At 53.2% G+C, this 13,592-nt stretch overlaps 1 protein-coding gene across 1 annotated transcript in view; it reads left to right on the plus strand.

Moving 5' to 3' along the window:
- Window positions 1-3,398: 3,398 nt before the first annotated feature.
- The window catches only part of BEAN1 (brain expressed associated with NEDD4 1), a 38,962-nt gene continuing 28,768 nt past the window's right edge, over window positions 3,399-13,592 (plus strand). The window contains exons 1-2 of the mRNA XM_059904153.1: window positions 3,399-3,483; window positions 12,398-12,504. Of these exons, the coding sequence (XP_059760136.1) occupies window positions 12,480-12,504 (25 nt within the window). The 5' untranslated portion in view covers window positions 3,399-3,483; window positions 12,398-12,479. The remainder of the gene's footprint in view (window positions 3,484-12,397; window positions 12,505-13,592) is intronic.

Below are 13,592 nucleotides of genomic sequence, written 5' to 3' on the forward strand. Positions count from 1 at the left end.
TAGTTTTTCCTCCCTCACCTCGTTCTCTTTTTAGAGCATGGTGTACTCCCCACCCCCAAAGCCAAGGCAATCTGGAGAGCCGGGCCCTCTGTAACGTAATTCAAGGCTGGGAAGATGCTTTTGACATAATTCTGTATAAGGGATATACTAGCACAAGGTAACCTTCCTGAAGGGTGTGATGGGATTGACTGCCGCGTGGCTTGTGCGATCTTAGTTCCCCAACCAGGGATTGAACCTGAGCCCTTGGTAGTGAAAGCGCAGAGTCCTAATCACTGGACCGCCAGGGAATTCCCTGTGCTGGTTTTTTTTTTTTTTTTTTTTTTTGGCTGTGTTGGGTCTTCGTTTCTGTGTGAGGGCTTTCTCTAGTTGCAGCAAGCGGGGGCCACTCTTCATCACGGTGCGCGGGCCTCTTACTATCGTGGCCTCTCTTGTTGCGGAGTACAGGCTCCAGACGCGCAGGCTCAGTAGTTGTGGCTCACGGGCCCAGCCACCCCGCGGCATGTGGGATCTTCCCAGACCAGGGCTCGAACCTGTGTCCCCTGCATTGGCAGGCAGACTCTCAACCACTGCGCCACCAGGGAAGCCCCCCTGTGCTGGGTTTTTTAGACAGATATCCCACCCAGAGGCCAGACCATCCTGATGGCCCTTCCTCCTTCCCTCCTCCACCCTTAGTATCAGAAGATTCCCCCCAACAATAGAATTGATAAGTTGACCATTCCTACGAGTGACAGGGGTAATACAGAGCACACTCTAGGGCAGGTCCCCACAGCCTGGCTCCTCACTGTCCTCAGATGGCACTGCATAACCTCTCCCAGGCTCCTCCCTCCAGCCTCCCTACCCCGCCCTTGGTGTAGCAGACACTAAATATCACTGTGCTTCCCTGGTGCCCAGGAAATGTCCCTCCTGCAAGTCTGACCCCATACAGAAGAAAGCTTCAAAACTATATGGACATACCCACTGAAACCAAGAATAATCGCAGACATGCACAAACTTACCCATGAGGATGTTCACTGCGGTGCTGTCTAGAAGTGTGAAAAACTCAAAACTGAATGCCCAGCAGTAGAGAATTGGTGAAATAAAATATAGTACAGCCATCTGATGCAACGCTAGGCAGCCATGAAAAGTGGGACATAGCAGAGAGTGAGCAAGCTCACTCCATTAGGGACACTCGTAGAGATGTGAGATTAAAAAGAAAGAAAAAGAAACCTCAACATTAACAGTGACCAGCTTTTCTGTTCTTTTTTCACCTTTTTATGTTTCTCCAGTGTCCTGTTTATGGATGTATAGACAGGCAAATCAATATAAGCCAACTCCCCAAAGCTAGACCCCAACACCACCATGCCCAGTGGAAACCAATTCCCATTCTGGGCTCCAGTGTGAAGAACAAGCCAGATTTGCCAGCCCAGCGATGCTCAAACAGAGGGTAGCGGGGGATGAATTCTTTATCGGCTAGAGCCTTCCACAAGGCCCCCACAAAATACACATACACACAGTCTTGCCAAAGGGGACAGACTACGGGTAAAACCACTCAACGACCAGAATATCCATCCTGCACAGATCAGCAGGTGTCTGCTTAGGAAGGTCAAGGTCACTTTTAGCAGGGTTGCACAGGGGGCACAGCCCTGGCCTGGGAGTCCTAGAGCCTCCAATCCTAGCTGTCTAGCCCTGGCCTGCCCCTGCTTTCTCCAGTCCTTTACTTGTTCATCCATAAAATAAATGCACGAGGTTGGACAAAGGGCCTCTCAGGTTCCATTTCTTAGGACTCAGAGATGTTTCCCTTTATTCTGGCCCCATGCCCCACATAGCACATATGCCTCCTGATGGCCCCAGATGGAGCTGGAATCCCTCAGCCTGGGTCCCTCCACCCCCCTCAGTCTGGGGGATGGGGTAGGCAGTGCAGGAGGCAGAGCCCAGAATGAACAGTTACCAAAGGCGGGTGGGAAGTGTCCTTACCCACCAAGGCTCTAGACCATGCAGGTCTCTCTGCCTCCACCCAGGGAAGCCCAAGACATGGTGACTGTCAGAGGTGAGCTGGAGTGAGGTTTGTTTTCTCCACCAGAGCCTGCTCTGCTCCCACCCTCCCTGCAGTGCCACTGTCTGCCTGGCTTCTCTTCCACGCCATCCCTATGGCTCCTCTCCTTCCCCAAGTTTTATCATCAATATGTGCAGCTCCTTATCCTCATGTTCTATTTTTGACAACCACTTATTAGCTGCCATTGACAAAATGGGGGTTAGGAGAATTATCAACAAAGTATTTCATCAATTCATTCATCAAATTTAGAGTGCATGCTCTGTGCAGGCCCCCAAGGGTCTCCCTCCTGGGACTCCCAGTTAAGTAGGGGAGATTAAATAAATGATTCCACAAATAACTGGAAACCACCAGGACTAGCAAGAGGGCAATAAACAGGAGCTCTAGTGTAATAAAAAAAGGGAGGTCTGGCGGATGGGCTGGACTTGTCCAAGGCCCCAAAGTAGAGTGTGGACAGAGTAGGTCCTGAAAGCCAGGAGCCCCTCCCTGAGCCAGGCACCCCTTGAGGCAGGCATGCATCTGCCAGGGTCAAGCTCTATGCCCAAGGTTTGGGGACAGGGGGATACAGAGGGCACAGGATCAGGCCAGGAGTAAAGGAAACAGGCAAGCTGGTCGCTCAGGAGAGGAAGGCTTCAGCCAGGCCTAGCTGACATTCCCAAACACCCTAGAACTCACCGCGAGGCAACTGGGAGCAGGAGGCCCTGCCAGGCTCGTCTGCCCCTCCCAGTGGCCGTGACAGGGGTCCCCTGCCCGGATGCCCAGGCTTGCCTCTGAACAACCTGTCTGTCTGTCCTGCACATTTCGTTTGTCTACCCTTCTCTGCACATGTCTGAGTCTGCGCCTCTGCTCCCGCCTGTCTGTATGTCGCTCTCTACACACGCCTGTCCGTCTGTCCTCACACGTCTGGCCGGCACGCTGGCCTCCCTGCATCTCTCGGCCTCCTCGCCGCGCCGCCCCGCCTGCCGCTGTGTGGGTGTCGGGCAGGCAGTGCGCAGAGGGGCGCGGCTCGGCCCTCCCCCTCCGCCGCGTCCCCTCAGCTCAGGAATGACCCGGGCGGCGGCCCAGTGCTGCTGAGGCCCCGGAGCCGCGGCGCAGGGCGGCGGGAGCTGGCGGCCGTGGCGTGGGCGGCGGGGCCGGCGGGCGGCCGGGCGGGGCTGCGGCAGGGCCGGGGCCGGGAAGCCGGGAAGCCGGGAAGCCGCCGCCACCGCCGCCGCCTCGGCCGGGGATCTCGGGCCCCGGGTCGGCTCGGCAGGGCCCCGCCCCGCCACGCCCCTGCGCGCCGAGCAGGCCGAGGCGGAGCGGCGCGCCCCCCGCGACGCCGGAGCCGGAGCCCGAGCGCAGCGGCATCCAAGCGGGAACCGGAGCGGGAGCGGAGCCAGAGCGGGAACCTGAGCTGGAGCCGAAGCTGGAGCCGGCAGTGCGGCGCACGGAGCGGAGCGAGGCAGCCAAGCCGAGTAAGGGGCGTGGGGCCGGGGGCGGCGCTGGGGAGGGGCGGGGAGGGGGTCCCGGCCCCCTCCCCCGCGCTCTGCGGCGGCCCCGGCGCAAGCACACACCCGCGGTCGCTCAGCGCGGTCCTCGGCGGAACCGCAGCGCGCTCCAAACTGGACCCCCGTTCTCCCGCGGACCCCGGCCCCCGCGCCCCGGGGCGGGCCACCGGGACTCGCGCGGGCCGTGGCTGCCCCTGAGCATGCCATCGGGCCGCAGGGATGGAGAGGTCTCCCGGTTCTTGCCCGACTTGAGTCCCAAACAAACATCCACCCCATGGAGGGAGCATAAGACAGTCTTCACGACCCCGCGCCCTCGGTTTCGCGGACCCCTGAACAACCCACCCAAGAAGGGTAAACTAGGACGCACTTTTGGTCGGGGTAGAAGAGGAAAGGGGCTCCGGGCTTTGTAGAGTTTGAAGCTAGAACCCACCCCCGACCCTCGAGCCGGGAAGTTTGACCCTCCGACGGGCGGGCCACCAGGGCCATGCCCCCACTTCGATGCCTACCACGCTGGCCTATCTCAGCACCATCGGTGGGAAAGGTGGTGTCCCCGACGCACCTTCTCCAGCTCCGGGGCCGACTTTCCCTGGCGCGGTAAGCGGGACTCGAGGCTGAGTCCGAGGCGGCTGCTCTGGCTGGCTGCGCAGCACCAAGCGGTAGAGCCGCCTCTCCCTAATCGCTCTCGGAAGTTGGGTAGTGCCCACCAGACCCACGGCAGACTCGCACGACCCTCCCCCTCTCCCCATCGGCCTGGCGGTCCTGAGGCTCTGCCCTCCTGATCCCACGCGCCGTGCCAGCGGAGATGGCCAGGCCCAGGCTGGAAAGGGGAGGGCACCAGTGACAGGTGTGAGCCGCGGGGGCTCCAGGAGCTTGGTCCTTGGTCTTGATTCACACAGTCCACGGGCACCTGCCTTGAGCAAGCCCCTCCTGACTCTCCTCAAACATCCTGACTGCTCTACTGGAACAAGTGACTTCACGTCCCTGTGCCTCAATGGCCTCCGCTGACAAGTAGGTAGGATCCTGTCATGAGCAGAGTGTTTAAGGGCTTTGGAACCAGAGGGTGGGCTTGGCTGCCTTCCTAGCCGTGTGATGTTAGGCAAGATACTTAACCTCTCTGAGCCTCAGTTTCCCCATCTGAAACATGGGGAAGGTGGGTTGGGAGGATTCAATGAGGTGATGCTTGTAGGGGGCCTAGCATGGTGCTTGGCACTCAGCCATCACTCAATTCAGGTTGACTACAGGTGTCGTTCTGTGAAGCATGCAGCACCAGTGGATGCTGCGGCAGAGCGAGTTGCCCTGAGGTGGCGGCGACACGACCCCCTCCAAACCCCCCAAGCCCCCCTCCAAGGAGGCCTTTGAATCCCCCAAGGGCAAAACGCTCTCTTTAGGGTCTGCCCTTTCTCAGCTGTTCCCTCCTCCCTGGGCGCTCTGCTTCCCAGCGGTGCTCGCCTCCCTACCTGTCATCTCCATCCAGGTTGGGAAAGACTGTATCTGACCAACTCTTTCTTTTGCCCTTGACTGATGTCTGCTGCTCACACTCTGTGCGAGGGAATTCACACCTCCCTCCACTCCGGGGACTTGGGGCCTGGGGAGGACTGCTTTCCCTGAGGAGCAATCAGACAGTCAGGTGGCTTGGATGTTCCGGTGGTGACAGTTCAGACAGGCAGTGAAGAGCAGCAGGGGGAGCAGCCACCAGGGCAAGGAGACAGCGGGAAGTCCGAGGGGTCCCAACCCTGGACCTGTGCTGACCGTGGTGTGTTCATCCAGGCAACCGAGCCACGAGGCACCAGAAATGATAACCCTTGGGGAGGAAATGGAGCCCGTGGCTGACTGAGAGTTTAGAAGTTCAGAGCTGGAAGGGCCCCAGGAAGAGATCTGCCCAGTCTGTGCAGCTGAGGCTTCAGACCCAGAGCAGAACCAATGAGGCCCAGGGCCTGGGAAAGGATGCTGGAATCCTTGGGGTGGCATGGAGGGTGTAGGTAACCAGGAGCATTGCTGGGAAGAAAACAAATGTCCAGCTTGTGGACACCCGTGTTAGTCCTGCTCACCTGTGCCCCAGCTGTGAGAACGGGGGGGATGGCGGGGGGTCTGTCCACATGCTGCCTGGTGGGGACCTAGTGAGACAGGCAGAATGGGCTGCCTCCTGAGGGCTGTTTCTACACAAAAACCCCTTCTGTCGTCTTCTTCCTCTGTAGCCTACTCCCACCCCTCCCCCATTCACCCACCAGGGTGTCACATCCCAGCATCTTCTATAATCCTCACCTCTTCTTCCCAAAGGAGTTAATCAGAAACTAATTTAGGAGGTTTGTGTCACCTGGTTCACATAGTGGAGTACAGCCAGGCGGCAACGTGATGGGGATACGGGCACCTCCTTCAGTCTTGGGGAATAATCAGTTAGACACACTCAGACGCCTGTTACCTGAAGCTTTTGCCCTGGAAGTGCTCACAGCACAGGGTAAGGGATGAGAAGGTGGCAGCCAGCTCTCAGCCTCCTAAAGGGAGAAACTGAAGCCAGGAGGGCTTCTGAATCCCCCTGGCACAAAGTACAGTTGTGGCTGAGAGCACAGCTTCTTGGAGCTGGACTACCTGGGTTTATGGCTTGTGATTCTGGGCAGGAGATTTACCTTTCAGAGCCTCAATTTCCTCTTGAAAAGGGGAACAAATAGTCCACATTTCCCAGTATAGTCGTGAGGACTGGAGAAACAATATACAGGAAACACGTGGCAGTGACGAATGGACCCCTCGCAATGGCCTTGCTATGTCTGCATTATGAACATGCACTGAATGCATGCTCTTTCCCAAGCATAAGTATTTTCTCTCTGGAGTCTGAGGACAGCCCTCTGATATAAGTACTATAATTGTCCCTATTTTATAGATGAGAACACTGAGGCTTAGAAAGGTTAAGGACTAACTTTGCTAGGTATAGAAAACTTAAAACATCACTATGACTCATCATAATTTTATGAGTTTGTAAAATTGATAATTAGCACATTGTATCTTAGACGATATGTAATTAGTTAATGGAATGCTTCCTCAATGGATATCTTCAATCATTGTATGTCTATGTGTTAATTGCCCATGGGCTATGGAATTTTTAGAGACATCTTCATTTTTTTTCTATTCAAACAGTATCAAACTGATTTAAAAGAGCAGCTCCCCGCCCCATTTATTCCCTATCTCTCTTCTCTCCATTTTTCTCCATAGCATTTATCACCCCCAACATTTATATATCTTATTCATTTGTTTATTGTCTGCCCTCGTCAATATAATGTAAACTCCCCAAAGGCAGGGACTTTTAACCACTTTGCTCACTCTCATATCCCCAGAGACTAGAACAATAACCAGCACTTCGTGTGCTTTGCAAATTATAAAGTGTTTTACAAACATAAGGTCTATTATTGTTATTATTATTGCCAAGTGTATAGCTTGCCTGAAGATAAACCTCAAGGTTCATGGCAGAAACTATTCTCTCAAAAATCTGGCAAATAGGACCTGCTCAAGCGCCAAGGAAAATGTGATGAAGGTTAAAACCAGTGGAGATTATTTTCCTAACATGTTAGTAAAGCTCCTTATCAGTAAGTTCAAAGACAAGTTAACTTTTTTAAATTTTGGCAATAAAAAATGGCATGTTCAAAGGCAATTAAATTAGCATTTAAAACTTCCAGTGAGGGCTTCCCTGGTGGCGCAGTGGTTGAGAATCTGCCTGCTAATGCAGGGGACACGGGTTCGAGTCCTAGTCTGGGAGGATCCCACATGCCGCGGAGCAGCTAGGCCCGTGGGCCACAACTACTGAGCCTGCGTGTCTGGAGCCTGTGCTCTGCAGCAGGAGAGGCCACGACAGTGAGAGGCCCGCGCACCGCAATGAAGAGTGGCCCCCGCTTGCCACAACTAGAGAAAGCCCTAGCACAGAAACGAAGACCCAACATAGTAATCAATCAATCAATCAATCAATAAAAAATATAAAAAATAAAAATAAATTTAAAAAAATTAAAAAAAAACTTCCAGTGAGTTAACTATCACTGATTTATTCATTTAATTATTCTTTATTTTGTTAGCATAAAAGGTGTTTTCAAATCTTCATTTTAATGATTTTTCAGATTATAAAATTAATACATGTTCATTGAAGAAAATTTGGAAAATCATTTTTAAAAAATAAAAGAACATAAAAAGCCTCCTCAATCTCACCACTGCCCAGAGAGTACGTGACTGTGGATATTTTAGTCTATTTCCTTTTAATCTTTTTCTATGTGTGAATATTTTCTCTGGTTTTTTTTTTTTTCCTTACAAAATAAGGATCATATTGTAGGCAGAGTTCTAGAACCTGCTTACCTGGTGGGGTTTTTCCCCCCTCTTAACAGTATACTGAAAGTCTTTTATGTTATTAAAGTTTCTTTAAAAACATGATTCCATGCCTATACAATATTCCATTATAAGCATATGCCAGAATTTTCTCAGCCTCTCCTCTCTTATTGGACACTGGGGACGCATCCCATGTTTCACCACTGTAATAATACTTTTCTATGCCCTCTTTGGTGTTTTCTGGACCCTGAATCAGGCTCCTCTACACGCTTGGTCAGGACCTATTTGCTGATTTGCAAATGGACCGGTTTATGTAGTTAGTCAGTATATCAAGTCTTAGAAGTTGGGCCTTGGTGGCAGCGGGGAAGGCAGCTGATCCAATAGAGGACTACTCCAGGTAAATCAAGGCAACCTGAAAACCCAGTAACCTCCAGGCATTTCCTGACCAACCCAGTGTAGCACACATTTGGCCAGATGTTGCATGGGGACAGAAGGCCTCCTTGCTGCAGAGGCTGCCACACACTTGGATCCCTTTTCTAACATCAGGACCAAGTTACTTATTTGCAAACCTCCGTGTCCTCTGCCAGCCTCTCTGCCACCGTCCTCTCACTCTTTTTCTCCTCCACTCCTGAGTTCATTTGCTTCTTCATTTAATCACGTGACAAACGTTTACAGGCATACCTCGTTTTATTGCTCTTCATAGATATTGCTTGTTTTTACCAACTGACGTTTTGGAGCAACCTTGAGTCAAGCAAGTCTTATCCATGCCATTTTTCCAACTGCATTTGCCCACTTCATGTCCCTTATGTCACATTTTGGTGATTCTCACAACATTTCAAACTTTTTCATTGCTGTTGTATTTGCTGTGGTGATCTGTGACCAGTGATTTTTGATGTTACTGTCACAAAAAGATTACCACCCACTGAAGGCTCAGATGATGGTTAGCGTTTTTTAGCAGTAAAGGTTTTTTTTTTCTTTTTTTTGGCCACGCCATGCGGCATGCGGGATCTTCGTTCCCCGACCAGGGTTCGAACCCGAGCCCCCTGCACTGGGAACAGGGAGTCTTAACAACTGGGCCGCCAGGGAAGTCCCAATAAAGTATTTTTAAATTAAGGTATGTACATTGTTTTTTAGATAAATGTCTACTGCAAACCTAACAGACTACAGTATAGTGTGAACCTAACTTTGATATGCACTGGGACACCAAAAAATTCGTGTGACTCGCTGTACTGCGGTGGTCTGGAGCCTCGCGACCACCAAACCGCAATATCTCCGAGGTATGCCTGTAATGACATCTACCCGCAGTTGCCAAGGGATGTTTTTGTCCATTAGGGAAACCATCACCTGGGTCCCAGACTTAAAAGACCCGCCTACCTCATTTCTGAGCCTCCTTTCTGTGTCGTCAACTGTAAAATGGGGATTTGTTTTGAGATCCAATGGGCTGAGCAGGCGCTGCATAGACGTGGCCCATCCCGGAGGCCAGCCCCTGCGCGGCCCTGCCCCGTCTGCCGTGGACCCCCGTGAAGCTCAACCCTCCAGTCCGGGTGCCTCTGCCGCGCATGCGCTGACCGTCCTGTCCCCGCTGTTACCTGGCCGCCTCCGCCAGGGATACGGCGCCAGTCCACTAACCACAGGCTCATTGATTGAGATCAGAGTGTCGCAGTGGCTACAGAAAGGAGGTATTCCGGGAGCAGGGACGTGAAGCAAAGTGGGAGTGACGTGGACTCGCCGCCCACCATTCAGCCACTTCAGAACCTGGAATACCGCAGCCCGCCGGCCCGCCCTCCAGTTTCCAGCCAGACAATCCAGTCGGAGATGAGTCACAGGCAGGGACACGCCTCGCCTCTGATGCTGATGCTGATGCTGAGTGCGGCGGGCGTGGGGGGAGACGTGACCTGGTGTCAGATCTCTGTGGGGTGTCCCTGCAGTAACCAAGGGGCACTGTGGCGGGGGGGGGGGGGGCGGGTAGTGACAGAGTCCCTCCCTGCATTGCTCTTCCTCCACCTCTTCTCTTTGGGTGACTTTGGGTGGGTTATGTCACGGAGCCTGTGAGTTTTCTCATTTGCAAAATGAAACTGTTACCCACTTCGGGGGACCTGTTGCAGTAATTTCGGTGATCTTAACTGGCACATGCAGGTGTTTGGTGAACGTGAGCCACCCTGAAAGCCGGCGTGCCCGGAACATCTCCACATACGGAAATGTGTACCTGACCCATGGCCAAACCTGCCGGCCCCTTGCCAGCCTCCTGGCCACCTGGGAACCTAACACGCTGTCCACCAAACACCCAAACTGACCATGGAAAACGATACGTAACGCAAGGGTTTTTGGTGCCCCCTGCCCTGGGAGGTCATCTCGCACCTCCCCACACCCTACAAAACCCCAGCCTTCATCTCAGTGTCACAAGGCCCAGTGGGAGGAAAGAGGGGGTACAGGGGGCCTCTAGGAGAAGCAGGACCTTGGGGACAACTGCTTGAAGTGTTAGAGCTGGTCAGCACCCTCCATGGCATCAGGTGCCACCAGGATAGCCTTACAGTAAGTGTACATTCAGCGTGCATTTACCAAGCGCCCACACTATGCCAACTCACTAGAGAGGGAAACAGCCCTGGAACTGTGGAGGTTGGGGCGGAAGCCAGGACATTTTCCTGAGGGCACTGGGAGCTGTGGAAGACTTATCAGCAAATGACATAATCCATTTTGCCTTTAAGAAAGACCTCTCTGGAAGCAGCGCAAGAGATGACCTGTCAGCCCACTTACATCCTCCTCCAGACTCACACGCGGCCACAGTGCACACCAGCACACCCGCAGAAATGAACACAGACACACGTACACACATGTATTTTTAGAAAGCACAGATCCCAGGCCCTGAGATGCTCTGTGAGTTTTCTGGTGTGAAATCACAGTTCCCCGAGCAGCCTGCCACGCCGGTTCTACCAGGCCTGGGGAGATCACATCCTACCTTCACTTCCCCCATCAGAACTCTTGACTGGGTTTCTATGGGGACTGGGAGTGGGAGTCAGGCCAGCCTGGGGTTCACACCAGGACAGGCTGAGCTGGAAGAAGCCACCTGAAGAGGGATTCCCAGGTCAGCAGCAGTGATGGCCCCTTCCCTCCCACCCCCCTCAGGCAGCGGAATGAACATTTTGCAGCCACACACCTCCTGCCAGGGGCTTTCCGTACATAACCCCCGTCCTCACGGCAGCTTAAGTGTTCTTACCCTGCTTTCCCCAGGAAGACACTGCACCTCAGAGAGGTGAAGTGCTTTGTCCAAAGTCACACTGCGTTGATATTAGCACTCAGGAATTGGACTTCTGAGCTCAGGCTCTCCAAAGATAGGTGTTTGATTTGTTTATTAAATAGAATAATCAGTTACTAGTGTAGTTTGGCCAATTGGCCCCGTCAAAATAGGGGACCCATTTGGAGAAAAAAAACATATAATAAAAGGGATCCCTGGAGGAGAAAAGGGTGGGACCTCTGGACCCGCCTCCTACAAAAAAGTTCTGTCCACAATGATATCATCCCCAGGATCAGGGAAGCCGAATGCCCCCTGGGACCTAGAGGGGCCAGGCTCTTTTCCCATTGGCTTGTGACTGACAGCTTCCCCTGCAAGTACCTGCTCGGCTCCACATCCATCCAAAGGTGCAGTTTGGTTTCTGCAAGTAAAGTGACCGCACTCCCTAGAAATAAGAACTGTAACTCCCTAATATTCCCATAGCCTCCTGTCACCTGGGGACATACCAGGAGAGACTGAATCAGTTCAGATCTCCAGCAGCATGGGAGGATGGATTACTTTCTGAAAATGTCTCCTCCATTGCAAATGGGTGTTAGAGTGACCTGGCAGTCCTTTGCTGCACAGACATCCTGACACCTGGATGTTCACTTGGGGGTACAGGGGGAATTGGGGAAGAGACAATTTCATTCTCTAGGTCCTTATTTCCGAGTTGGTAATTTAATATATTAGGTGCCTTCTAAGGGAGTGTGCTGGCTGACAGTGTGGGCTTTGGAGTCAAACAGACCTGGGTTCTAGTCCCAGCCTGTAATTAGAAGCTGTGTGACCTTGGAAAGCTTCATAACCTCTCTGAGCCTCAACTGCCTTATTTATAAAATGAGAATGAAAAGAGCAGAGCATCTTCCTCTTAAAACTGTTGCAATGATGATGATGATAATAATAAGGTTTTGAGCTAGGCATCTATGAATTCCCTTCCAAAGCTAGCTGTGGGACCTTAAACTAGTCCCTCACCCTCTCCAGTTCTCAGTTTCCCCTTCTGTGAAATGAGGACATTGAACTGATCTTTAAGGGTCTTTCCAGCCCTGACAGTTACAAGATTCTCAAGGGTCCACCCAGGAGAGAGATTCCCCTCTTCCACCGACCACTGAGAACCCAGCACACATTTGTGCCACCCCTGCCCAGAACCCCCATATTCTGCAGCCCAGAGCCCTCCAGGCCCCCACCCAGACTAGGCCCATGCTCTCAAAGTCACCATCCTCTCCCCAGAGGCTGACAGCCCAAGGTACACGAGCGCCCTGCAGGGTCGGTAGGTGCTGTATGGGCGCCCCCATCACCTGCCTGTTTGTGTCTCTGCAGGTGAGCGGAGGGTCCTTCCCTGCGAGAAGTCAGAGCTGTGCACGTGGGCAGGCTGGCTCCGCTGTTCTGCTCCAAGGATTACATGTCCTTCAAACGCCCCTGCCCCTGTAAGTCTCCTCCCCACATCCTCCCATGGACCAGGGCCAGGTGAGGGCAGAGTCAGGACTGCAGAAAATGTCTCTAGGATGTTTGGCCAGAGAGCTCCAGGGGTCTGATCAGGGTGTGATGTGATATGATGGTTGGGGGGAGGGCAACACAGAAGACTCCTGACGTCTGCAAGAGACATCTCACTTTGCGAATCCCTCTGTATGAGCACTTCCCAAAGTGTGGTTCAGGGTTCCTCCAAGGGATATTAATGGGGTTACTTTTTTTTTAATTCCATGGTCAAGTGAGTGTGGGAAATGCTGAGTGAGACAAGTCAAGCGGGTTTTGCTGGACTTTTCAGAGCCTTTAATGTGGTGCTGTGTTGTGAGGCTCCATAGGAAAGAGAAAGCCCAGTGATCTTCCCAAATCTAGGTGGCCACAAGGAATGTCTCACGGGATGGGTGCGCCACAGAACACGCTCCTTGGAGTTCAGTGTCCTAGGAAACCCTTCCTGGAGTAGCCCCACCATGCAGCCCCTCATTTACTAATTCATTTCCATCTACTGAAGCCATAGATGATTTTGCCCGTAACATTCTCTCATGGCTCCCTGACGCTCACACGTCTAGAAGATGGACACAATCAGGTGTACCCCGGGGCTCAAGGTCACAGCGCCTGGGGCTCACTCCCCTAGTCGTCATCAGCCCCGCCTTCATCGACTCACGCTGCCACCCTTACCCCAGAGTCGCCTTCACCTCTCCCCCTGGCAGCCACCCGCTTCCTCCCATGATGTGCCCTGAACCCCCTCGAAGCCACCATCATTTGCTGCAGGTTGGGAGGACGTGCATAACCTCCCCATCCCCTCTCCGTGGTGAGGCGGGACTGTGAGTCTGCGTGAGTTCAGGGCCCCCACCTTAGCCTCCCTCTACTTGTCATCTCCCTTCGGCCCGCTCACCAGTGTCTGTTCAAATCTGCGCCATTGGTTACATGTCCCGAATCATGGGGTTGGGGACCTCTCTTGCATATAGTCGAAATCCCAACTGTCAATTGTTTGAACATCAAAGGGCTGCTGCAGTCGGGGTGGGGAGAGCCGGCCCCTCCCGTCTGGGAGCGA

Source organism: Balaenoptera ricei, chromosome 19, assembly GCF_028023285.1.
Source record: "Balaenoptera ricei isolate mBalRic1 chromosome 19, mBalRic1.hap2, whole genome shotgun sequence".
Taxonomy (NCBI): Eukaryota; Metazoa; Chordata; class Mammalia; order Artiodactyla; family Balaenopteridae; genus Balaenoptera; species Balaenoptera ricei.